Source organism: Fringilla coelebs (assembly GCF_963513975.1).
Source record: "Fringilla coelebs genome assembly, chromosome: 13".
Classification (NCBI taxonomy): Eukaryota; Metazoa; Chordata; class Aves; order Passeriformes; family Fringillidae; genus Fringilla; species Fringilla coelebs.
The window spans coordinates 10,052,855-10,080,040 of record NC_140039.1 but is presented as its reverse complement, the minus strand read 5'-3'; the positions used below and the strand labels follow the sequence as shown (position 1 = coordinate 10,080,040).

Below are 27,186 nucleotides of genomic sequence, written 5' to 3'. Positions count from 1 at the left end.
TGTGGTCCAAGTGTCACCCACTGCTGCAGTGGGACGCTCTCATGTCAGAGTGTGCTGGGGATGGTGGGGGAGCGGGGCTGGAGTGAGGACTGAGCCTGCTGCACACTGCTGTGCTTCCTCACCCAGCCCTGGGCTCTGCCAGAGCCTGCTACACTGGGCTGAGCTTCTGGGCTGCTCTGGGGAGAGGTTTGTATTGCTTCATGTGCTGTGTGAGTTAAAACAGAAAATGGAGAGCAAGAATGAAGGGGTGATTTTGTGGGACAGGCAGATTCAGGGGTCAGTTGCATTGTGCTATGACAGCTGAGACGGGACTTGTAGCCCCTTTGGGGAAAAGATCTTCACAAAGAGCAGGGATTAATTTAATGAGCACCTTATGCTCCCTGCACAATATCCACTGCAATCTTTGCTTCTAATCCACTTATTATGGGCAAAGAAATTTATCTATGGTCTGGTAGCTCAATTATTGGATTTTTTTGCCATGGAATTCTGCCTCCCACTTATACAATGATAATAGCTCTTGAAACTCTCAGAAATATTAAATCATTAATCTTGCCTGCAGTGGTTAATATTTAACAATTTCTATTTGAAATGACTGGTGTTGCATAACCACTGAGGCTCACAGAGAACATAACGAGTGTAGTATTTGCAAGCTTCCAGGTAACATTTCGTATTCAGTAGCTTTTATATTAAGTGTGTGGTACTTTTCAGTAAGTAGATGATCTAAAATAAAGTGAGGAATGATCCTTTGATTAGCACAGAGAAGTATGGGGTAGAGCAAGAGATCTGTTTTGTGGAGGCTGTCCCAGACTTACTCAATATGTAATTGCTTTTCCTACACTTTACTTTTATCTTTTCATTGGTTTTGGTCTGTATATCACAGTTGATACTGATTTGTTCCTCAGGAGTATATTGATGTTTAGTTATATAACCAAAAAGGTTGTCTCTAAATAAGATACAAGTTAATTCCTGCTGACTCCATTTTGTGCTGTGCTTTACCTGAATAGCCTTGCCATGGATGCTTGTCCTCATGGCCACTACTTTGGCCATGATACCTCTGTGTTTCAGATCCAGAGCAGTTACACAACAACTATGTGTGGGTTCTAACCTTCCCTCTGCAGTAAAACCATCTTCTGTCTCATTCAAGTTCGCTTTAATCCTGTAGCCTTTCCTACAGGATTAATCCTGTAGCCTTGCCTATTGCTTCATATTATGTAATTTATAGTCTCAATCCACTTTCCTTAGAGTTGGCCAGTGTTGGAAGTGCCACCTTCTGTGTTAATCTGTAACCATGTGACTGCAGTAAGAATCTTATAGTTGGTTGTTTAACAGAGGAGCTGCCCATTTGTTGTGTGTATGGTCATCTGTCATGCTCCATTAGCAGTGAAATCCAGTCTAAGATGTCAGTCTTGAAGCAGCACCATCCCAAGCTGTGGATGCAGTTGCATCCATGCACTGGAAGCATCAGTGAGTGCAGACTCAGGTACACCAGGTCCATGCACAGTTTTAATTTATCCTTCTCTTGTAGAAAAATCCGAAGTATATATATTGCCCTTGAAAAATCCAAAGTATAGGCATTCAGCACAAAATATGAGTTTCTCTTCCTGACAGTCTTATTAGTTACAAAAGTTCATATCAAGTGCCAAAATACAGTTTGCAACATGGAGTAATTACTTGTGCTTTTAGTTGGAACGAAGCTTCTTAATTGAAGTGAACCTATCTGAGCAGAAAAGGAACAGCATTTAATTCACTATGTGCTAATAGCTAGCTTTTCAGCTCATGAAAAGAGAGTTTATATTCACATATATGGTGATTATAATGATAATGAGAGTAGGTTAAATATATATACATATATTTATGTGTATGACATCATGATGTATACTTGTCTCAGGATCAAGCCGAATGCAGTTGGTACTGTTCATCAAGACTGAACTTTCTTTTCATTTTGCTTTATAGAAAAAACGGAAACAGAGTACTCAAGATGAAGATACAATCAGTATCTGCAGCCTGGATACAAGTGTGAGTAATTTAATTTTCTTTTTGCCCTCCCTCTCTACCCCCTGAAACTAAAATATGGCTGTTAGGAGTATTCTGAAATAAGCCTGTTCCATCTTCTCAGCTGTGTTGTTTTCATACATAGCATGAATAACTTGTTCTGCTTGTTATGAAAAAGTTTGTTCTATTACTTCTCTCATTTTCTGTATTAAACCTTTAAAAGAAAAATGATGTCATCATGACAGTTTATTGTAAAACATTGTATCTCTTATTAGTAAATAATTAACATGATAAAAGGGCTTTGTGAATGCAGGATTTAAATATAGACCTTTTATACTGTTGAATGGGTGTATGAGAAATTCCATTTCAGTTGTCAGTGGTGATTAATGCAAGCTGCAAGAACCAAACTCTTTCTGTTGATTATGGTGGGTGTTGAATCAAAGTATTAATGAGGATAATTATGCAGTAAACAGCAATGTGTGGTGTTTTTCCTGTAATTTGTGACATAAGGTACACTTGAAGTTATAGTTTCAAATTCATGGAACTAAAATAGAGGTAGGAAACTTTGCCATTCCTTCTGTTTTCATCAATATTTGCAGTGTTCTGTTTACAGTCAGCTCCTGAACCAGTTTTCCTATTCTGTAGGCCTCTTACATAGTACAGACAGAAAAAGTAATAGAAAAAATAGAAAATAAACACTGCTTGTTTTAACAGTTTTATTTATTAGCAAGTGTCACACCTAGTGCTGTGGTTTCTCTAATGATCAGATGTTAATTTTGGTTTGAAGTATACCTGTTCTTTGAAGCATTAATTACATTTAAGGGCTCACCTGCCTGGATGGCTGCAGACAAACACAAGCTCTTGCAGGCACTTCAAGTGAGCTGGGTAGAATCCAGCACTATTCTGGAAATCATAAACCCACAGTAGCCTGACCTTGTCTGTGAGCTAATACTTTAATGTTAGTTCATCCCATCAGACCTAACATTGGGCCCAACTTCAAAGGAGTTGTTATTCCTTTAAAGGAGTTTGAAAGGAATTGCAGTTCTTCAGGGAAAATCTGAAATTGTTGACTATTTATTATTATTTTGGACAAATTGATCATTTTTAGGTGCTTAACTCTGATATGGGGTGGAAAATGCTGGGTTTGACTATTTTTATGTTTCTGGAAAAAGTATGTATTTTATTCTTGGGTGATTAGGACAATTAGGTAAAATTTCCTTGTGTACAATCTGTTACACTGCTGTAGAAATACTTGGATGAATATAGCTTCTCCTTTGGCTAATAGCTAAAGATTTAAATACTGTTTGAAGGAGACAATTTCTGCTAATAGAATTCCTCGAGGAGGGCGATCTGATGTGATCTTACCTCTGAGTTTGCTCCATGGAAATACAGACAGAGCACTGAGCAGAGTGAGCTTTGTGGCTTTCTGATAAAGCAATAACAATAGCAATATCCTTAATTTGCAGTTATTACATACCACTTAAAATTTATAAAATATTATTTTCTTGGTATGGCTTTTCTGTGTAACCATTATTATTGCCAAAACAAACATGAATCTGAGAAGAGATAAAGTAATTCACTAAACATTGATCTGTAAGACAATGACTAATAAAACCATTGAATTTGGATTTTCATGAAAAGATTTGTAAATCCCTACTTTAGAGGGATCTTGTCAATCAAATGTGTGAAGGGCTGTTAAGAAAACTCTTCTCACTGTCATCAAGGCAGAATTTCACTGTTTCAATGTAAATGCATGCTGGAGTCTGTGTTAGAAAATAGGGGTGAGAAATGGATGGGTGAAGAAGTTTGAATCTTTCCTTAGAGGGCTTCAGAATCACTCAGGTCAACAGGGTGGGGAATATCCCATGAGGATATAAAGGGTATGCATTGCACCTTGAAGAGTGATCAGTTTATTTAAATGTACAATTTATGTAAACATTAGTTCATTTATCATCTTCTCCTTGAGATAACTTCAAGCTTGTCACCCCTTTTTTCTGTTACCAGGAAGTGCTGATTGATTTATGCTGTACAGACTATATTGTCTCTTGTGTCTCTGAAGCTTACTTTGCCCTGAACTCTTGCACATTGCAGTACTGCAGGTTCCTGTTCAACATGTGGTGCTGTGCCCTCCCCACTGACAGGACTTGCTGTTAGGGCCAGTTTGCCTCTGGCTGTGGCAGGAGACTTAAACTGTCAAGATGATTGACTTGGAGAGGGTAGGTGCCTTTGGTTAAGAAATGACCCTGGCATGTGAATTTAGAACAACACCCTCAGGTTTTTTAACTTCAGGTAATGGTTCAAGTGTGCCCATCAAAACCAGGTGCTGTTGACATTAAAACAAGTTGGGCAGGAAGAGTTCACATTTTCTCATGACTTGTGTTCCTGCCCATTAAATTATCATCCCTGCAAGTAAAGAAGGACTATCACCTTTGTGAGCCTCCTAGACAAATAAACTTTTATTTTTCCTTTCACGTCATATTTTTCATATGATTAATGATAAAGACAGTGCTGAGAATGCAACTAGACTGAATATTGTCTTTTGGTTTTGGAAAACATTGGAGGGTCTTCTAATTGCACTGTGAAATGCTGTGGCACAAAAGGGATGGCTGGAATCTGGCAGTCCAAGGCTGAATGCTTACCTGTAGAAGCATTTTGTTCTCTGTGTGTGCTTAAATGCTATTTATATTGAGTAAAGACGTGGTTTTTTGTGTTTTGGTTTTTGACTTTAGAGAACCATAGCTTACATTATAGGTAATTCAAGATTTCTGTCACAAGGCAGAGAGTTTGCTGTCTTTTGTTCTCATGTTTGTGATGGCAAATTTCAAAAAGAAGGGAAATGTCAAAAAGAATCAGTTCATACCTCACAGAAACCAGCTGTGGTGGTGTTATGCAAGGTCACTTTTCCTTTCTCTGTTGCCTCACATACAGAGTAATTCCCAAAAATGGAGGGGGGGGGGCTGAAGAAGAGGGTGAGAAGAAGTGTCTAGAATAATTAAAAGTTTGGAACAGTTTCTGTTTAAAAAACAGTCAAATATACTGGAACTTATATAAACTGAAATAAAATATCCTGGGAACAAATTGACACATGATTAGTTCCATGAGAAGTGGTCCATGTCAGGTTATTCCTTCTCTTGGGACTAAGGGCACAAAATAAAGCTGTTTGTAGGTTCCTGTCAAAGCAAAAGCAATGCCATTTCACCTACCACACAGGGCACAATTCTGGCACAGGGTGTTGTGGATACCAGAGGTTTTGCAGCAGTTCAGACAACAAATAGAGTAAATTAATGGAAGAAGAAACTGCCCAGAGCTATTAGACTGATGGCTTCCATCCCTCTGAGGAAGCCCTTGAAGCTGCATATTTCTGAGTCTGGGAGAGCAAACTACGTGTCTGTCATCAGGTGTTCACTCTGCTTTCACATGGACAGCTTTTTTTCACTATTGCTGGGGAAGTGGTGCTGGCCTGAGATCCATCCTGTCATGGCTGTTCTCAGGAGACTTTGCTTGGCCCAATGCAATACTTTCTTCCAAGCAGTGACAATTTTGAAATTACTTAATGAGGGTTCTATGCTTAATTGAAATCTTTGGATTATAGCATGATGTAAATAATTAAATGTTCAGGTTCCTTTGTCTAGTAACTCTCTTATGCCCTGAATAGATGTGCCAAATTTTGTATATGTATATCTTCAGTGAATGCATTTATTTTCCAGGCCTAAGGATATGAAAATTTGAATGCATGTGTTCCCTATTACATATTCAGATTTTCAGTGGGATAATGATAGATCATTAAATTTTTACAAATAATAAATCTCTCAAGCTATGCAAAAAATTGTTTATTTTTTATTAAATATTGTATGTGTACAACAAATCAGTATTTTAGGCTCTCCTGTGCAGTACGCTGTCTGGTTTGCATGAGATGAATGACTCCTGGTCTGCCTGGGTCTCCAGCTCTCTGAGCTGCTGATGGGCAAAGCTGGAGGTGCATTTACTCTGTGCTGGTTTCACTGGCATCACCTCAGGGATGGACCTTGTTTTTGTGCTTGGCAGTGGAAAGATCTGGCCATCTTTACTGTCTAACATTCCAGTTTGTGTAAATGTATCTGGGGGCCACCTTTGTCTGGGAGAGGGTGGGAGTGGCAAAGAAAGAGGCTATTAACTATTTAATTACTGGATTACTTCATACCTTGGAAAGCAACATCCATATGGGTCTCCTGACAATTACATCATCGTGTGTCTACAGTCCTTTTACAAAAATAGATCTAACATTTTTTTCTATGACTGACCATTGCCAGACATACCTGTCTTTTCCAGGGGAATAAGTCATACTGACAGAATTTCCTTTCACAGGAAACACTGCTTGGAGCTTTGCTGACTCAGGACAAGGACTGGTAACCTAAGCATGTTAAATGATCTTTGTATTTGTTTAGTGATCTGGACTGGCATTGATGCTTCAGGAGTTGATAAACTGCCTTATTAAACTGACTGGTTGGACTTGGCTCATTTTATTGCCAGCTTAAATAAGTGGATTTGCAAATCTCCTCAATGTCAAATAGTTTGTGATAACTTGTGACAGATGTGGCCAGCAGACTGTGAGGGCTGAGTGCATGAATGTACAAGGCCACAGTGGTCAGGAGTTTAGTTAAAGGGAGATGTGCCTAATATCTGATGTGGCTTTGTTCATGTTGGCCTGCACTGGAAAGCTTAACTCAGTCAATGGACTTCGGTCTGTCCAGTTAACTCAGCCAGTGGTGTTTCATGCTTGTGCTCTTAGAATGGTGATAGCTTCTTGATCTGTGTATGCATAATGATTTACAGACATTATGTAATTAACCTGGCTTACATAAACTTCAGGTTTTATTGCTATCTCTTTAAAGGCTGGGGAATTGGGGCACGTAAACTGAGACAGCTTTAATGATCACAGAAGGCAAAGTATTTTTTCTGTTTAAAACACCTCAATGAACCCTGCTCTATATTCCTCCTGTTGCAGACATTCTCTCCTTAGTTAAATTCTGAGCAGCTTCTGGATTATTTCTGTCTGTGCTTTTGCTCCTCATTGCTGCTGTGACTTTTATTCTTTCCTCATAACCCAGCTTTGAAATGTGGTTCTTCATTCAGTGCAACCTTCTCCTGAGCCTGGTGCAGTGCTGGAGGACTGTGCTCCTTACTCAGGCACAGGCAGCCGGTTCTTTCTTGTATTCCATAGCTATTAATTAGAGTTCATACATCACATGGAGCAAGATGGTGCTGAACACTGTTATCTAGAGATTATTGCACAGAGCACTCAGCAAGGTACTTAACAGCACTGCATTTTAATGGCTGTTCTAAGGGGGTAACTGCATAGCTGAAATCTTGTAATGGTGGTGATACTGTATGCCTCATATGTCTGAGCTCTGTAAAATCATAAGTAACTCCGGAGATTTCCAGAACAAAAAGCTCGTAAAACCTAATGCAAAACTTGGGCTTTTCAGAATAAAATGGTACTTGAGCAAAATTTCATCTAGAAAAAGAATCAGGACAATGGTCTGCAGTTCTCTGCAGCTGGTTGTATTCAGATTTGTTGTAAACTCATGGAAGCTGCTGTTGTTATTTTGAGAAGGAACAGATAACAAATACATGATGAACTAGACATATAAAGCCCTTTCAAAAAGAAGGTAACATTTCAGAAGAGCTATTTATTTTTGTTGTGTAGAACAGCTGTCATTACTGGAAATTAAGCTCTGCCAAATAGTCACTTACTCTTGAGTGAACTGGAAATGTCTTACTGCTCATCTGTCTACTTGCAAGTTAATAAAATATGTCCCAGTGTAAAACACAAATGAAAAGATACCCAGACTTAAGCTACATTTGCATACACTAGACTACAGTTCATTAATTTTGATTGCTTTTAGTGCAAAGTGATCATTTGTTATGTATTTAATAGTCAATATAGCTGAACATTATTTGACCTAATTAAACTTAATTATATATTCAATTATATTTGATTGCTAAGGTATGGCAAGCTAGCTTTATAAGCTTAGAGAGGATTACTTCCCCATCAGCTTATCAGAGTCAAGATAATTAAAATATATATTGTATCTGGGTCTTTTATTTCTCTAAACTGTGGTCTGTTGCATGTTCACAGTATAAAAGGCCTTCAGCTTGCCCAGTAAGATGTATACAATATGTTTGAATTATTCATAGCCTTTGAATATTGCTATGCAGCAGGGTGGTCAGTGCTCATCTGGATTCAGACTTCATTATACAGTGACTATTCTTAATCCATTATTAATCCCTCATATGATTGTCATAGACTGCACCCTCTGCTGCTGGCATTATTTGGAGTCATGTTCTGTATCTTAAGGCTCTGTTCTGTTAATTCTCTTGCTATTTCTCATTAGATAAGGCCTACAATGCTCTAGTGGAAAATTGTGTCACTTGCCGGTCAGGCTGCATTTTTCCCCCTCTTCATTCTAGGATGATCTCAGAGTTCCTATGTAGTTATACAATTACTCTTTATTTATGTGAACAACTTCTAAGAATTTGGCTAATAGTTCAATTAAATCTCAAGGATTATTTTGGTGAGGACAGCAAATGTGTGATGAACTTTGTGATGAACTTCTTCAGTGCCAATCTGCCTAAACAAATATGCCAAATCTTTGGAAACATGCACCAAACATTCTTGAAACATACTTGGGAATTGAGTAAGAAAATTTATCTGTTGTATGTATTCACCCAGTTTCTAGAAATGAAAGCTGGTCTGCAGATAACTTAAATGAAGTATGATCATTGCATAGTCCAGTGCTTACAGAAGTCTGGAGTGGAAGCCAAGTCAGGATTCATTGAATTATCATGGCTGTATAGTTAGAGTCCATACATTATTTCAATGCCAGCTACATTTTGGCTGTGCCTCTAGAAGTGACCAACCATAACAGGAAATGAAGTTGGTACATAAATACATAAATACACCAGGATGCCTCTCTATATCACAGCATTAGGACAGGCCTCGCAAGGGCATTGTCCCATCCATCTCCTGGTGGTTGAATTAGATGATAATGAAATTATTAATTACAGATAGTTTTGCATGGTCTTTTTTAGAAGCTTCTACTACTCCTGCATGCAATCCAGCCTAGAGCTTCTCTGTCTATTGTTAACAAGGTTTCCTAGTCACAAACCAGTTTAAGGCACTATCTTACACCACACGTGAGCATTCAGATCAGTATAAAATCCCCTGAACAGGTATGGGCAGGGGGGATCCTATATGGTACTTTTTACTGTGGCCAAGACCTACAGATAACCAGTTCTTTCAGATGATGCCTTTTCCTTAGGTAGGTCAGAGGAGGTATTTTTTGTTTCAGGTAATGTGAAGCTAAAGTAATTTTATCAATAAGTTGAGGTGATTTTCATTAAATAATAGATAAAATCTGCTTCCATATTTTGAAGAAACCTCTTATACTAGGCTTTGTGTTTTTTAAAGCAAGCTGCATCTTTGCAGGAAAGTCATTATCAAGTAACTTCTTCAGCAAGAGCTTAGCAACAAGGAAAACAAAGACAAGCTTACTGTTAAAAATTTTCTAGTAGGTACTTTGTAATTTTAGCTGGTGAAAGTAGTTAAAAAAAAAAGAGAGATAAGAAGTTTCACTCAGATATTTGTGGTTACATGGTCTATTTGGCTTGTTTTTATTCCCTCATGAGCACTTAGTTTTCTGTGTACCCTTCAGTGGATCATTGGATTTCTCTCTTGATCAGGTCCTTATCTGAAAAATGCAACAAATCTTTTTGTTTTCCTGACCTGCTTTGAGACCAAAGCACAGAAATTCCTGGGGGAGTGTTCTGTCCTGCCAATGCTATGACTGCAATTGGAAGGGCACATCCCAATGCAGGCTGTCAGCCAAGGCCACTCTAGTGCAGGGCAGTGTAGGGAGACATTAGCAGGTGAATCTTACAGCAAAGTGTAACATGATTTGTCATAAAAGTTTCATACTTTTCTCTGGGGTAATCTTAGAATGCTGTGGTAATGCCACAATAATCCTAGAAAATGATCTCTGCATAGCAGTGATCTTTCAAATCATTTGGTAGCCTTTAGGTCCTCTTATCTCTTAGGGAAAAATTTTTATTGTTCTTTCTATCATTCTGTTATCATTGTAACTCTGTTATCCGGACAGCTGAAGAGTGTCTGCTTACAGCTGCTGGCTCTGTTGTGCACCTGCCATGGTGTGGGAAGCAGCCAGGAGGGGAAAGCCCCAGCAAGTAGAAGCTTAACAAGTGTTTCTAAATGCTCTTCTTCCTGTGAAATTAATGAAATTACTTCCAGAAACTATTAATTTCATCTAAGGAGTAGGAACCCAGATTGTCTGAAAATATTAACAAAGACAAGTTGCAAGTTTGAATAGGCATAGGGTCTTATTTATTTATTTATACATATCTATTTATCAGATCTTTCATCTTCTAAATCAGATTTTGTCTAATTTCCATCTATTGTTGGATCCAGAGGTGGTCAGGGATGTGTGTGTGATGGGATGGGAACAGGATGAGACTTTGAAAGAGGCAAACTGTGTCGAGTGGGTTTGTCATGAGAGGCTACACATTCTTGGGGAGGCTCCACAAGTTTTTCTTATACTATTTAATAATTAACCATTAATTAAAGTTCTGAAAGTATTTATAGGTAGTACAGAGTAGTTGGATGAAGTGTTTCTTACCTCTTCTCTGAAAGCTCCATAGTTGCTTCTTAATTAAGACAAATGAGTCAACTTTGAGGCATAAAGCTGAGAGTTGTAAAAGCATTGTTGTATTGGAATATGTTGTTTACATTATGTTATTCATTGTATGCGTTGTGTTGTTTCTGGGAGATTTTTTTGTTTTATATTCTGGTGTTTCTTGCTTGCAGCATGTTTATTGTGCTTCTTTTGTGGCTTTTTTTTCTTTTGTACCATCACTTAGAATAGCACAGTGACTTCCTGCACTCTGTATGAAATGTGCTCTGAATTCAAGCAGTTTGAGAGTTTTCATGTTTGAAGACATTTTTGCTTTTTTAACCTCTTGTCTGAATAAGCAGCTTTTTATGCCCTTTTTGCTCACATTAAGTTTTTAACACTTATGATAATGAACTTGCTGCCCATATCTATGTGGAATTGACCAAGGAAGTGATGTGGAGGCTGGGTTTGACATTGCCTGAAGTTAAAAGTCTGTGGTTACAGAGCATATTTCTCATGAACTTCATCTATCACTTACTTATTCTCTGGCTTGGTTTTGTTGCTTGTGAAATGCTGATGAGCTCATTTTTCCTTAGTGGTACTAAGAAAATTTATTCATCAAACCTAAAGGAATATGGAAATGTTGCTGAAATGGAAACTGCTATTCTTGTATTCATTTATGACGTAATTGAGCTTGGTCCTAGTGCAGAATTTCAGGACCAGCTGTAGTTGAGACAGTCTTTTGATGCAGGATGCATAGCTGTGGAGTAAGCAAAGTAAAAGCAGTGCCAGGAAGTACTTTAGTACAAATTTGTTAAATTCAGTTTACTGCATGAAGTCAATGCAATGGTCTTATGTCATAGAGTGAGAAGGAAAAGAAAAACCCAAAATCCAAAATGATAAGAGCTCTTAGAGCACAGCTAAATGGACTGATCTCTGCCAGAATACTTTCTAGCCAGCGCCTGTATTAAATTATCACTGGAAATATTTTGCACACAGGCTTTCAAAATGTCATTTACAGAAGCTCCAAAATACACTACCTGGTCAGAGACAGCTAATATTTGTTGCCTATTTATTGCCTTTGTCATTCATCATTCCTCTACCTTGTATTTTAAAATTCAGTGATTTTTCTAAGTGGAATCTTGGGTCATGGGTAGGATTAGATGCCTGACTGGCAGCTTTTGCCTAACTCCTCAGGAAGTTAAGAGTTTGTCTCAGGAAAAATAGTTTTCCCCCTGGCAGGGAGACTTTTCTTTTCTGTGTCTGGGGATATGACATGACATGATATGAATGAATGTTCCCTTCCATCAAATGAGATGCCTTGTTTCCAAAGTGATTCCAAAGTAGAGCTATACTCTGATTCTTACTGTTGTCATCTTTTAGTGGTTTTAATTTACGTTAGCAGAAAACATACATAATGTCAACATATTAATAATTTTCATCCATTACTTAGGCAACAATGTATCTCTTGCTGGCTATATTTTCTCACATTTGTCACTTCTTAGTGCTCTTTAAAAAGAACTTCCTCTTTGTGGTGTTCACTTAAGTAGGCTAAAAAACCCTCTACAACTAAGAGATATGGATTAGGACATCTTATAAAGTAATTGTTAACATTAAACAGACCACAAAGTTGGAGATATATAAGTGCTGGATGGAATTACTGGTAAAGCTCTCATCTTTTAGTGACCTTAGTTTAAGAAGCAAAGAATTGGTGCATTCAGCAGCATTCAGGTTTTTTTCTTGTAACCTGATGTGTAAGGCCATTCCTAAAGGTAAACCTATATGCAAATGGAATAGGGAGAGTTGATGAAGCCTTTATGAAACAGTTGCTATGGTATATGTAGGTACAGCTACACTGGTAATAGAGACAGATTTCATTCTGAATGACAGATTTCATTTTGCCTTGCATCACTTTCCACTTCTTAGAAGTAACTCCAAAAAAAAAGAGTTGAAATTTCCCGTTGTATAAAGAAAAAGGAAATGGAAGAAGGAACAAATTGTTAGTGGCAACATTCATATCTTTTGTCTGTTAAAGGATCATCAGAAAAGCTAAAATGTTATAGCTCTTCCATGTGGAAGCTTCTATATGGAAAAAGTAGGTCTTGTCCTTGGGGATTGCAACAGCTAATGAAGGAACCCTTTATTGTTCTCAGATTGCTGTCCTTTCCTGATATGGAAGCAGTTTGAGCCAGCCAAGCTTGCAGTTGTGAGTTTGGAATGGCATAACCTGAAAACAGCTTCAATGGCTTCTTTCTCCTTTATAGGATTAATAATAACTTGAATTGATGCTTATGCACAGCAAAACCAAATCAACAGCAACTCTGTGAAGCTGCAAATGGGTGCAAGTTACCCTGTGAGTAGCAGTCACTGGCACTCTTAGGTTCTGGAAGGATTGATGTAATGTAGCTGTAAATTTACAAGAGTCACTTGTGCTGATTTGTTTAGGTACATAATTTGTGAAGGAATCAGCTGCTGCTTTGCAATACTCTGTCAGGGCAGTTAAAGCAGAACCCACTACCAAAAATAAGCATGCAAAATCTGCTGTTGGTTAACAACAAAAATAAATGGAAGGAAATGCTCCAAAAATAACTGGGGATTTTTTTTTTCTCCATACCCCTCCAAAGATTGTTCTTTAAAATACAGAAGTTAAATATCTGGCCTCATCTCTTGGAAGGTGGGTTGTGCTTGGCACTAAGAGCTGATCAAGAAGAAAGGTTACAGGAATGACATTCCTGTCATGAGTCAATGAATCCATGGAGTTGACACATTCCTGACCCTGGCTTTCCAGCTGAATTAGTAGTTGAAATGCTGATACAATGTACTGAGAGGTTCCAGCTGAGACTATGTGGAGCAGCCACATGAATCATACGGCTTTAGACAGAATATTTAAAATAATTCTGGGACAAAAAAGACTAAAAATGGAAAAGGCTATTGTTTATTAGGTAAGATAACTATTCTCACTGCTTGTTCAGGTAAAGCTTAGCAGCAGACTGAGACCCAGATGGTACCAGTGGCTGCCAGAGGCACCCTCATGTCTCTGCTAATTGGCATTTGCCTTTCCTGTTTTACCTCTCCATGTTCTGTGGCAATAAAAGAGTATTAAAGCAAGCAGCAGTGTTTTTTGATACTCCGTGCCGTGCTTAATTGTGTGCTGCACTCAAGTGTGTGCTGGTTCCACTTCATTAATTAATTCCAGGCTGCCAATTACAGGAGGCAGCTGAAATACAAACCTCTTCTCTGTGCTGACACCTCCCCTCCCCCTGTCAGGTGTGACAGCTAAAGCCTTGCGTGACTCAGTTCGACAGGAAGAAGTAACACTTAGAGATTTAATTAAGAAAAAGTGTCTTTGAAGTTCCTTCCCCATCCCCCTCATCCTCTGGTTATTTCCTGATACATTTTTGGGGCCAGCTTTAGCAAGTTTAGGAAGGAACAGGTTTGGAAAACAGATGCATGCTTCCTGAAAAGAACCATTAGAAACTTCCAACCAGTTTCACAAACAAGACATAATCCTCACCCTATAAGAACTGAATACAGGAGGAAAGGAACTGTGGTCTTAGGTAGTGGAATTCATTCATGTATGGAAAAATATTTAACAAACTGATTGTATAAGAGTCTTAAAAACTATGATCAAAGTGTTGTCTCTTGGAAATATTTCTGTGGTATTCTTGCCCTTTTTTCCACTGGTTAGTACTGGGGGAGGGGATGGGTATTGAGTGTCATTCAATTCTGTTATTTTTTTCTTTTTTTCAATGTGAACTGTTCAAGCACTTTGTGAATATTGATCACCTCACAAACACAGCTGTTACCTTTAGTTAAAAGGCCAGAAAAAGTGGTCCTGAGATTGTTGATGGCAGACAACACTGTCTCAGAGAGCACCTTAATGATTCTTGTGGCCACATGAAAGAAAAAAAATTTTAAAAATTTCCTAATTACAAACCTGAAGCTGTTGGTAAGCACACCACTTGGTTAATGTTGTTGTCCATGATCCGTAAACTTTGGGGATTACTGGAACAAAATCTGTGGAGCTTTTCTTTGCAAAGAATGTCCAATTCCTGAGCCACTTGCCTGCAAATTGTGTTTACAGAGGTGACTGTACATGGGTATTTTGTGGTCAGAGGCGAAACTGGGTTTGTGCTATATGCTTCTGTAAGGTTAAAGAGAAGGTGAGGAACACTAGAGAGTATTTCTGATGTCATTTTTCATGGTGTTTGGTAACATTTTCATACTGAGTTGGGTAGGAAGTCATAGTGAAGGCTGCTCATCTCCTAACACCAGAGATAGTATCAGGATTAAAGATTTCCCTATTTCTATTTTCTCTTGCAAGGAACATCTCTCTTTGTAGTAATTTGTTAATTGGGTTTATCTCTGTTACTGTTACTTTTGAAAATTTGCAATACCTCACTCAAAGCTTCTTTCTCATAATCTGGGTAAAATTGTAAAAATTGGCTAATAGGCCTTTTGATTGCCTTGGACCTTGCAGAGGATGGGGGAACATTACAATTCTAACAGAAATGTTGGGTCAGAAGCTGATTGATTTAGAGATTTTTGCTGATCAAATGCTGCAAATGTTGAGAAAGAATGTGAGGGCAAGGCAATGATTAAAAAAATCCAAACCTGTACACCACAAACAAAGCAACCTTCCCTCCTTGAGCTGTTGTATATTGGGGAAATAATATCTGAATCCAAACTCTATTGTAGATACACTGTAGGTATGTAAATGTATAACTCAGGACAAAAAAGGGGTGCTAGTAGGGTAGGTAGCAATTGTAAAGCAAGTGCAAAGCATTAGACTGTGCCTTCCATAAGATCTGTTGCCAGTTATTGTATCTTTCCCATATGTGCAAGTAATATCAGACTAGTGATTTAGTTTCATAGAGATCAGGGAGGCTGCTCATGTTCAAAAAGGTCTTTGTAGCTTCTTATTTCAGCTGTTTGGTTTATTCATGTGATGTGGTTAATATATCCTGCAATGACACGTTTTAATGCACATCTGCTGTTAGATAGCACGTACTGAAACAAATGGCACTTCCTGAACTAACAAATACATGGATTCTTACTGTGGCAAAACTGCAGTCATTTGGATAGATATCCTTCAGTTTAATAAAAATACCAGGTCTACAGGAAGCAATTAGGAACAGAAGCAGGTAGTCTCTAAGTGTTTGTACAAAAACAAACCCAGCAAATTCCAGAGAACAGTATGTAATAACATACCTGTGTTTCTACTGCAGATATGAGGTGCATTCCAATCTTTATTGTACAGCTATGCTTTTATGAAGCTGTCCTTCCAGCCTTTCAGTTTGGATTCATCAGTGCAAGGGCTGGACATTTCAGAGGACTTAACCCTTTTCCTTGTGGAAAGGGTTTCCTTGCAACTCCCTTGGGTAGTCTTGTATACTCAGCGTGCTCTCTCTTCCTAGATCCTATTTTGTTTTAGGGGGCAATGGAGCAGTTAATTCAAGGGGAGCTGGCAGAGCACACTGAGAGCCCCTGTACTATGTGTGACAATGTGCTTGCAATACAACACAAGGATTAACATTTTTCCTTCTGCTTTACTGCAAGATGTTCACATGCCAGCAGTATGCTCACTTTTTTTTCCCACTTGTTTGCTAGATGGTTTAGAATAAGTATAGAGGCAGTGAAATGTTAGCATGTTTCTAATGGATCAAAATCAATTAATCAAAATCAAAATGAAAGTGCAGAATCCTGCAGCCTGAAAAAGCATGGGCTTTACTCCCGTTGCACATTTTACTTTCCTTTTCCTCTTTCAACTTTTATAGGTGACAAAGTATTTTGCTTCAGTCAAAAATTGCAGTTCTGGATGGTTACAAGTTTGTTTTCTGTTTTTTATTACAGAAAACAGTTCTTTGTTAAAGTGCTTGCAAGCCCATTTCCTTCAGGTAATTTAGTTACCAAGAAGTGTTACGTAACCTTGTTCTCTTCCTAGCAGCCTAGAACTCGCACACAGACTCAGGGTTTGACAGCTAAAGAGTGAAGTAAAATTCCTTAGAAGGGATTTTTTTAAAAAAAATTCAAGATCACTTGCACGTCTGCTTGAACTGCTGCTTGTGTGCAGGGTTGAAGGTCACATTAAGTAAAAGGACTCTCAGAATGTAAAGTAAATGAAGGTCATGTTAAGTAAAAAAACTGTCTCTGGGCATTTCATGCTGGGCAGTGTTGTGTGTGGGTTGCCAGTAGTACAGAGCCTTCAACACTAAATTTCTTGTACCCCTCAATTAAGGAACATGTTGCCTCCCATGATACAAGAATTCATTTAATGTGACAATGCCTTTTCTTCTAAAATTCTTTTGCAGTGTTCCTGAATGCCATCACAATCACCTGAGAAGCAGGGCCTTTTATACCCTGCATCTAATTATCTATCTACATATATTAGATACCCTGTATCTAATTTTTTATATTATTTACCATTTTCCTAGGTAATCCCTTTGTTTGTTCTGTGCTCCTCTTTGCATTGCTCTAATGACTTCTATTGTGCATCAAACAGAAACTACAGAGGCTTTTGAAAGGATAGATAAATTATTCATCCCAATCCCACAAATCCCACAAACCTGCCATTCAGGTTGTTCACTCCTGTTCCTGTCTGCTCTAGAATAACAGCCTTCATTCTCAACTTGATTTTTATTTATTTACTTTTTTAATCTGTGTGCTTTTCTCCTGCTGTACATCCCCATGTTATCAGAAGAATTTTTCCCAAAAGTTACATGTTGGTCAGAACAAACCTGTCAGCTGTTAATGTTCTTTAGCCCTGAGGGCAGTGCCTTGCACTAAAAGTTTATGGCTTCTCTGTTCCCCCACTATACTCTGCTTAACATGCATTCTTAGAACAAAGTCATTTTAGGTCTATGGTTGATATTTAAGTCTCCTCATATTGTCATTTATATTAACACTTCACTTTTTCTTAGTGTAGGAATTTTATTAAGAGTTCATGTTTTTGTGGGGGTTTGAAGATACAGTATTTGATGTCCATGTAATTTAACACCAATCCAAATTATATAATAAAATCAGAATGTTTGCTAAAACATCATGCTTTTGTGTTCAGTCAATTGCTATGTTTCCAAGATTATTAGATACAAGAAGTATGTTCTGATGCAGTTGTGAGTTTTCTTAGCTTTTTAAAGTAGTAAACAATATTTTCTCTGTGATGGTTGGAATTGATTTGAGACGTTTTTCCAGCTATTGACTCTCTCTGCTGTCTTGGGAACTAAATCAACTGTGATCATTAGTCACCTGTCCAAAATTCATAGTTGAACACTTGTGGTGTGTTGTGGTTGGAGATTTGATAATGATCCCATAAAAGCAGGATGAACTTGATCAGTGTCAGAGAGCAGTTTGTGGTTAACAGCTTGACCAGAGAGGAGACAGCCTTCAGAAATTATACCTGGCTTTCTTAAATCAGGAGAGTATTCAGGAAAACTGTTTCGAATTTATTTTTCTTGCCAATTAAAACTTGTTATAGTAACTTCTGTACCATGGGATGGAATTACATCAGTCTATTAACACTTGGGAAGACAGTTATTTTGTAACTTTAAATAAAACCTTTTTTATTCCCGGCAATGGTTTCTCCACTCCCTCATCCTTGATAAAGGGATAGGAACAAAGGAGTTCTGTCTCAGAGTTAAGTTGTTGTTGTCTGTTTGAAGATGTTATGTCCCATTTCAGCTGTCTTTTGAAGATTAGTCACATCATTACTTCATGCCACACCATCTTTAAGGATACAGGTCAGCAGTGCAGTTGTACTGGGAGGAGAGTAGTTCTATCAGTTGTTGAAGCATTACCAGTTTTTGCAAGGACATTTCTTTTTGAAGTTATAACATGGTTTTCCTGCCTGCTCTTAGGGGGAGGATGTGGGTAACAGAAAGATGATTTAGTTTCTTGTGTTCATTTTTGTCTGATGTGTTTGTACAGTAGGTCACTGCATAGGGGAATTGAACAACATTTCTGAAGATATTAATGAACCACTGCAGTGGAATATTGTAATTTGCATAATCACTGTAGCAATCTGGATTGTAAGGCATTGAGTGGTCCAAGGAACTTGTTGAGGACCAAATGTGGAGGTTTTCTGCACTGGGTGGTCAGTCAGTATTGCAGTGTGAAAAAAAGACCTCTCAGGTTCAAGGCTGCTTCACTGTAGTGGAGATATCAGACTCTTGTTTCTGTTTGTGAAGCCCTTAGTAGTCTCACTGTTTTGCTTGACTTTCACCACTCTTTCCCATGGATGGGAACTTGTAATCTGTATCAAACAACTTTTATTTGCTTACCTTTGGGTCTAGAAACACTGCTGACACATCCTTGGCTATGATCTAGAAAAGGGTACATGAATTGTAATTTTCATGCTGCAGATTTAATTTCCTAAAATTGTTAGACTCATTACCTCTAAACTTCTAGAGTTGCAGGGTGATCTTAATTTGCAAATTTTAATTTTTCTGAATACCTTTTGCAATGAATGTGTTGTGGTGGGCTGTGCTGGATTAAAGCTGGATGTGATGATCTTAAAGGTCTTTTCCAACTTTAATTCAGGAGAACTAAGGAGAACATTAAATCAGGCTCAAGATTTGTGTTCTAAATGTTTATTCAAGAGGTACAAATGTTCTAATTTTAAGATAGTCAAATTGGCAAAAATGACCAACTAGATGAGTAATAGTGCACAGTTGTTATGGAAATTAATAGGTGTGTTTGTTTTTAAAAATAAATAAATAAGGCTCCTGATCCAAATCTCTCATCCAAAAAAATGAAATTATGACAATATTCTTTGGGTATGACCTCATGAAACAAGCTGAGCTAACAGTTTAGAGCTACTAGGAGGAGAAAAACCAACCTTTTCCCTTTCCTGTCCTTATTTGTACCTGAGAGCTTTTCTACCATTTATCTTCATGAGTTCTGGGGCTTTTCTCATGCCACAGTAACTTGTTCAGCTCACAAAAACAGCAGGCAAAAGATCTGCCAAAAGAAAGTGTTTTGGGGTTTTTGGACTGCTGACTTACCTGTGTGAGGAGATGAATGTTAGACTTGTAATAAGGGGGCAGGGAGAGGGTGCAGTGCCAGTGGAAGAGCAGGAAGAGAGGGAGGAAGAGGAATTTGGGTAGAGAGGGAAGTGAGGTTTATACTTCTACAAGTAAATTGTCAGTTCACCTCAGCCATACTGTAAAATCCTGTTCTGTGTCAGCCCTTGGGAATCCGAGTGCAGCACAGTAAGCTGTGTCAAGCTGAACACAAAGAAATGTATAATCAGGATGGAAGTTTGTATGGTTAGGTAAAGAGGTGAATAGGAAAAGACAACCCAAAAGACCCAAGTCATATCCTTTTTTGCTAGTTTTATTTCTGACTTGAAAAGGACTTCTGTAGCTGAAAGCTCTTCTTTTGTTGTTTGTTTGGTTGGGTTTTTTGGGGATTTTATTTACTTAATTTTGTTTGAGGTTTTTGGTAGACTTTGGTTTGGATTTGGATTGTTTTTCATCCCCCAGTTATGTGATTTGCCTAATAAACCCTAGAAGCCCCAAACTTTTCCTTGCATATTGCACTTGGAGGGGATGGTTGGAAGGTCAAGCCAAGTGGCATTTGGCCAGTACTGTGAGATCAGTTATGGAGAGGGGAAATTCCTGTTGCTTCTGAATAGAAGAACAGAAATTTTCTTCTTGCTCTTATCTGGGCATACATACATATATAAGTAAAACATACATGCCTACATACAGCAGAAAATTACAAAATACTATCCACTCTGAGGACTAATTCTACAGTTATTCATGTAATATAAATGTTTTTGTAATAAAATTTAACCAAAAAAAAAAAAATAGACCCCTACTGTGATGTCTTGCTGAACAATTTGTATTAGGGATAATGATTTCTCATAAAGAAATTTGTTACTTAATTTTCCAGTCACCATAAGTGCTCTAGAGAGAAATTCCTCCTCCCCCCCTGCCTGTAACCTAAACAAAAGTATTTTAATTACATTTAATCTCATTTGAACATCATACAAGTGTTTCCAGTAATTTCCTCTCCCTAGAATGCCTTTCAATGAAAAATTCAGGAAAGGACTCTCTTCTTAGGGTGATCAATTCACCCTCTACAGAATTTGAGCAGCTGTTTAAAGTCCATGTGGATAAATCAGCCCTATCCTCCCCATCTCCTCCTTTCTGCTCACCCCAGGGAAGTGTACTCAGACAAACTCAACCAACTTCTTTGTTTGTAAGTGTGACTCGGTGGAGGATCATTTTGGCCAGCTCACCACACCCTGTGATTCCCTCCTCAGGGACCACCAAGTGCTGTGCACTGCTGGGTGTGGGTGTGGGGTGGAGAAGTGTGAGCCCTTCCCAGTGTCTCCAGGCCAGCCAGCCTTAGCACTGAGCTGCAGGCCAGTCACCAAAACGATTTTTGTATGTGAATCTGAGGCAGATTTCAAAATGGGCTGTTATTTATCCCTAGAGAAGTTCATGAAAGGAGTGCTTCTACCTCGGTGTGAAAGTGATTGTTACAAGGCATCCTTTAACTGTACAATATTTCCTGTGGTAATGAATTTAGCAAAATAAAAACAAATCAAAACAACTTGGCAGGTTGTTTGATCTGTTTCTCTTCCAGTGCAGAATTGTTCTACCAGTGACATTTGTATGAAGAAACACTGTGTGAGTTTGAAAGCCTGCAGCCTGAACTGGATGTGTGTTTATACAGCACACCATTTGTGATGGTTGGTGTGAGAATCACGGCTCACCATCTCTTTGACATGAGTGTACTTCAGGGTAGAGGTGGTGTTTTGAAATAGCTGTTATTCATAGTGGGAGACAAGGGAGACTGCTGCTACTGACTGAAAAGTTGGGGAATAGTTCAGGGCATCTTGGCTGCAAATCCCAAAGCACAACCCATGATAATAGTGAGGAAACATAACTTCCTCCTTCTCGTGGTACTCCACAGGTGGCCCAAATAATGAACATGTGAGAGGTCTTCAAACGGAGAATCAAGACAGAATTGGAATTTGGGGTTCAATTTTGTGATGTCACATGTTCCACTGAGTTTCACTGTGTTTCATTGAAATGTGTTTCATTTTTCTGCACTGATCTTTCCATGATTAGGACTCTACCTGGAAAAATTACAGGTGTGGTTTTTGAGAGCACATTTTTAATGATAATCACTTACTGTCTAATATTTTTATTGGAATTTCTCAGCACCAAAGTGTTTAATCAAGCAGTGTCTTCCTAATGTTTATTACTTTGTTCCCATGGTAATGAGTTACAATTTACTATCTGTATTTGCAATGAGGAAATTGCAGTTTCTTGAACAGCTGGGTAACTGCCTGATAAATGCTCTTTTTTTAGCAGTTTATGTGAATTCTGGCTTCCCATTCAACACTGTCAGTGGTTCTGCATTCCATTTTCTGAGAAGATTCAAATTCTTAAAGTTTGATTAAAATGACTGCTTCAAAAGCTCTTTGGATTGTTTGAATGTGGTTTCAGTAGTGGTGGTTGTTAGTTTGTCTTTGTTTTTCTGAAAGGAAAGCTTCTTAATGATTGGAGCATGTTGGAGAGAGGCTTTAGAGGTACTCAGTATGTGCAGCATTAGCCTGGCTGACTTTCACTACTGTGAAAGTATTCCACTGTATTCCTAGCAGTGTATTCCTAGCAGTGCATAGCACCTCTCCTAAGCAGCAGCCTCTGGTTTATTGGCTGGTTGGTTTGTTGTGAAGCCACATACATGGAATCAAAGAATGGTTTGATTTGGAAGGGACCTTAAAGCTCATCTCATTCCAACCCCCCCCTGCAATGCTCAGGGGCACCTTCCACTAGGCCAGGGTGGTGGGAGCCCCATCCAACCTGGCCTTGGACACTTCCAGGGATGGGGCATCCACCACTTCTCTGGGAACCTGTGCCAGGGTCTCACCACTCTCACAGTGAAAATTTTTTTCCCTGATATTTAATCTAAATCTACCTTCTTTCAATACAATGAAAGGAAGGGTGCGTACATTGTATGAGAGATATTCCATAACTGCAAACAACTGGGTTTTTTTCCTTGAAATGTGTATGCATTATCTCTACTTAATTTAAGACTTTTGTAAGGTTTGAACCTGAGCACGTCTCAAAGGGCTTTGCTGTGCTGACAGATGTTTTTGCAAAAGTTACTTCTGTGTTAAGTTTTGATTCTGTGAGGGAGTGAACTAAAGGCGTAGGTGTGAACACCATGACCACAGAACAGCTCTGTCAGTGAACTTCAGACCTCAACCAGGTCAGCAGTGCTAGGCCCCTTTCAGCTGGGCTTTCCAGACTTACCAAATACCTTCCTTCTCCCTGACAGGTAAGTAAATTCTTTGTTGGCCTAAATAAATTTTAAAACCCTCCTACACCTCTTCCACTGAACTAAACCCACAAAAAATGTGTTCCAGAAAAGGCAAAACTGATGCACTGGCCTGCTTTGCAATCTAGTTACTACCATCATTTAATCTGAAATACTAGTTGATTTTTTTTTTAAAGTACTTTACAATTCAGAGTCACAATTTTTATAGTGTTAGTGTAGACTTGTAGTCTAACTATAATTTTAGAAAAGAGTGGACTCACTGGTTCCACACTTAGTAGAATCACTGCAACCTTTGTTTCTCCTGCTGTACAACTGGAGTTCTCTAGGGAGTCTTTCAGCCAGAGGTTTATGAGCTGATATTTGGCTCTGCCTGGACCCATGTGCACATGCACAATGCAGTGGCTATTGATGGGCAGCCACTGTGCAATCTAAATTCATGTAGGAATGAAATATAAATCACACTAAGTTTGTAAGATCTTTCAGAAGGGCCTCCAAGTTTTTGATACACAGTTTGGAAGGGATTCAATACCATGACTAAACTGTAATCATAATTCATTGTTTATAAATGCACATAGCATTCTACAGACATTCAGCTCTCTGAGAGTTGTTTGCATTTGTTATTCCATCAGATAATATGATACTTATAAAGTTCAGTGCCATTCATCAATGAACTTTGGGTCCAAATTTCATTTCTAAAACTGTACTTACACTTTTCTGCTGGAGTAAACAAATGTCCATGGGGTCTAATGAATCCTACTTTCCATGTCATTGAAGTCCATCTTGTAGGTACAAGATGCTCTGAAACTTACTGACATGAAGATCCTGTCTATTGACAATCATATTCCTCTTAAAATTATTTTTTCTTGTGTTTCTTAAGAATATTTAGTCAAGCTGAAATGCGCTGGCCTGATTAATGGAGAAATGACAGAATCCCTTTCTTGGCATATTTTTTTGTGTATAAACTCAAGTTCATTATTTCAATCTCCAAACCAGTACACTCTTGTCCTGTGTGAAGTGCTGTTCATGCCATGAAGCATGTTACAGGATTAGATTGCTTTGAGAACATTCCCTGAAGGTATTTTGTCTAAATGATTTAAGTGAAGCTGATTTTTAAAATGGTGTTAACATACACCTTCATAAACAAACATACACAGATGGTATTTGAAATCAAGGCTGCTTGGGTTAGATAGTTACACAGCAGCTGCAGTGTTCTCATGGAGGTTCTTGTCCATTTTTTACAATATGTATGTAGTGGTATTTTAATGTGATTGAAATGTGAGGATAAACTGCCCAACATTGTCAGATAGTGCTCAGAGCTGTGTCCTCTGAACATCACATGGAAGAAGATTTGCAGAAGTGACTGTACATGCATGTGACTGAAGTAACTGTTCACAGCTTCAGAAATCCTGAGCTAAGACTTGTATGTAGTCTTCAAATAAAATGCTACATTTTTACTTTTTTTTTTTTAAATATGGAAAGTAACACAATGGCTACGAGAATTCATCTCACCTAGCACCAAATATCCAGTGATGGTGAGAAGTAGATGCTTAGAGAAGAGTCCAAACCAGAAATAGCTGGTCATGGTGTTTCCCAAAATATTGCCCCAACAATCAATAAGCTGTGTCTGAGAATGTTTCTGAGGAGCAGCATCTTGTGACAGATACTTCCACTGTGTATAATACAAAAGTTGTGTGTGATATGAAGGATTAGCTCCTTTTTCTTTGCTCTGAATCTGCCACCATTTGATTTAATCTGATGTAGTTGAACACAGTGAAAAATAATTCCATATTTGCTTCCTCTGTCAACTGTGGTTTGTAGGTCTTTATCACATCTGCTCTAATCTCTCTCATTTCTGTATGTCTTATCTGCTTAACCATTATCTGCATGGAAGCTGTTCTGTGCCTCTTGTCAGCACTTTCACTTTCAGTCAACCTTGTCTTGCCCTACTGTGATGTAGATGAGGAGGCACAGAACATCTAAATGTTCCAATGTCACATTTTGTTCTAGAATCATTGCACATCTAGAAGTACTGATAACTGTTCTAGTGATTTTGCAGGAATTTCAAGGTTGGGAAGTTAGTGGGGTTTTTGTTTAAAGGACAGCCTACCATAAAATAGAGATGTGCATGACAGGCACAGGAGAGCATCTCTGGTTGTACTGCAGCTACTCCTCAAAAAGCCTAGGAGGGTAAGTGTGAGAGCTTTATTATATGTTTGGGATATTGGTGAAGTCAAAGGAAAGTGTCCAAATGAGGACTAGATTTGCTATTTGACTAATCTTATTCTACAGTCATCATGATCTGATTAATAGCCTTTAGAAAAATAGATGCTTGTAAAGCCACATCCATTACATGATCTCCCTTTAAAATCAGTTATTTTCAAGGTCTGTGAAGTTATTCTTGTTTGGGCTGCTTCCGTGTGGCTGAAAATATTTTTCCGTCCTCCCCCATCCAGCTTCCTACTCAATTTCCTTTTCCCTGTTTCCTGAATTATAGTCTTTGTCAGACTGATCCTCTGTTGCACACAGGCCCCTAATGCTTCCTCTGTCTTTTCAGGAAATTTTCACTACCTTTGTTTTAAGGTAGCCATCAAACAGGATTTGCCTGGCTGCACAGACACTGAAATGCCCGGTGAGATACCTTAGGCAGAAGTGTTTTTCCACTTTCTCAGCTCGGTGCAATGAGAGATGCGGGCAGGGGAGCAATTTGGCTGAACAAGAGGAACAAAAGTGGAACTTTAAAAACACAAGAAACTCCAGCTTGCCAGACAGGAAAAAGCAGCAATTATAGGTAGGAGGAAAAAAAAAGAAAAAGAAAAAAAAAAAGCGCGCTGAGGAGGGAGGAAAAGCAATGCTCTGTGTTGTGGCACCGTGACATCGGTGACACGATGCAGGTTCGGCTCAGATCAGCGGGAGCACAGCGCACCGAATGTGGGTGCCAGTGCCGTGTGTCGGGCTGGACTCCGGTCTGGATCTGGGTCTGTGCCGGTGGGGAGCGCTGTCAGTCCTGCCCTGCCCTCCTGCCCTGCCCTGCTCTGCTGTGGGACACTCGGCTGCCAGAGCCGTGGCCGCTCTCGCAGCCGTCCTGCGGGCAGCGCACGGTCCGTGTGTCCCTGTACCCGTGCGCTCTCGGTGCTGCGGCGGCCAGTGCAGGGAAGGGAAGGCACGGCGAGGCCCGAGGCGCTCGTTTTGCGGCAGCGCCGGCGGGCGGGCCCCGAGGCTGTGGGGGCCCGGACCCCGCCCCCGGGCCCGGCCCGCCCCGGCGCTGCCGCTGCCGCAGTTCGCAGTTGGCGGCGGGCCGGCCGCGGGGGACGCGCTCCGTGCCGCGGGCCGGGGCGCAGCTCAGCCACAGCGCTGCCGGGGGCCGGGCACGGCCGGCGCCTCCCGCCCGCCGCTCGTACCGAGCCGGCGCCGAGCCCCGGGAGCGCCGCTCCGGCAGCCACCATGGTGGCCAAGGATTATCCCTGCTACCTGTCCGCCAAGAGGGCAAATTTCGCCTTGGAAGCGCAGACGGTGACCAGCCCAGCTAAAGAGACCGAGGTACTGCCGACACGGTTGCAACTTTATTTTTCTTTATTGTGTGACCTGCATTGCGCTGGGGGAAAGTAACGTGGTTTGAGAACGGGCTGCCGTGTATGGATACCCGTTTTGTTTAGGCATCCTTTACTGCCTTCTCTAGGTATTCACCTTTCTTTTGGAATAAAGCCAGAAACAGAATCTAGATTTTTTTTGTCATCTGTCTCTTTAGGAAAATTAATCTTTAACATAGCTGATTGAGACGTACCTGGTTTATTACATAGCTTAAAGAGAGCTGTATTTTATTCCAGGACTAAGCATTACTTACAAATTGTTAAACTTATGTAGGACCTGGAAGGGAATCAGTAAAATGGTGTCTTAAAGCATTAACTTTAAGACACTGTTTACATTTACTGTCTTTTCCTAATCACAATAAACAAAAAATTAATCTGATGTACAGTTAACTGAAAATCTTGTCCTATCAGCAGATTGACTGCTCTGTTTCTTAAAAAGCATGGAAGCCTTTCAAGTGACATTAAAAATCTTATTCACTAACTCAAATTCAGGAATGTTCATGAAAAACTTATGTATTTGATACTTTAGGTTAATGTTGGTTTGTGTTTAGGAAAAAACCAGTGACATTAAGGATTGTGACTGCTCTGGAGGAAGGCAGAACATTTATCTGAAAGTTTTTATTACTTAAATATATAGTCTCTTTATT

General features: G+C 39.2%; 1 protein-coding gene across 2 annotated transcripts in view; it reads left to right on the top strand.

Moving 5' to 3' along the window:
- The window catches only part of ARHGEF3 (Rho guanine nucleotide exchange factor 3), a gene marked incomplete at its 5' end in the record, with an annotated part of 101,483 nt that overhangs the window by 51,013 nt on the left and 23,284 nt on the right, over window positions 1-27,186 (top strand). The window contains one exon of one of the 2 annotated variants that reach the window (XM_084214347.1): window positions 1,954-2,016. In XM_084214347.1, coding sequence (XP_084070473.1) covers window positions 1,954-2,016 — 63 coding nt within the window. Of the gene's footprint in view, window positions 1-1,953; window positions 2,017-26,267; window positions 26,490-27,186 lie in introns of those variants that run through there. The other variant, XM_084214348.1, reaches the window with a different exon arrangement.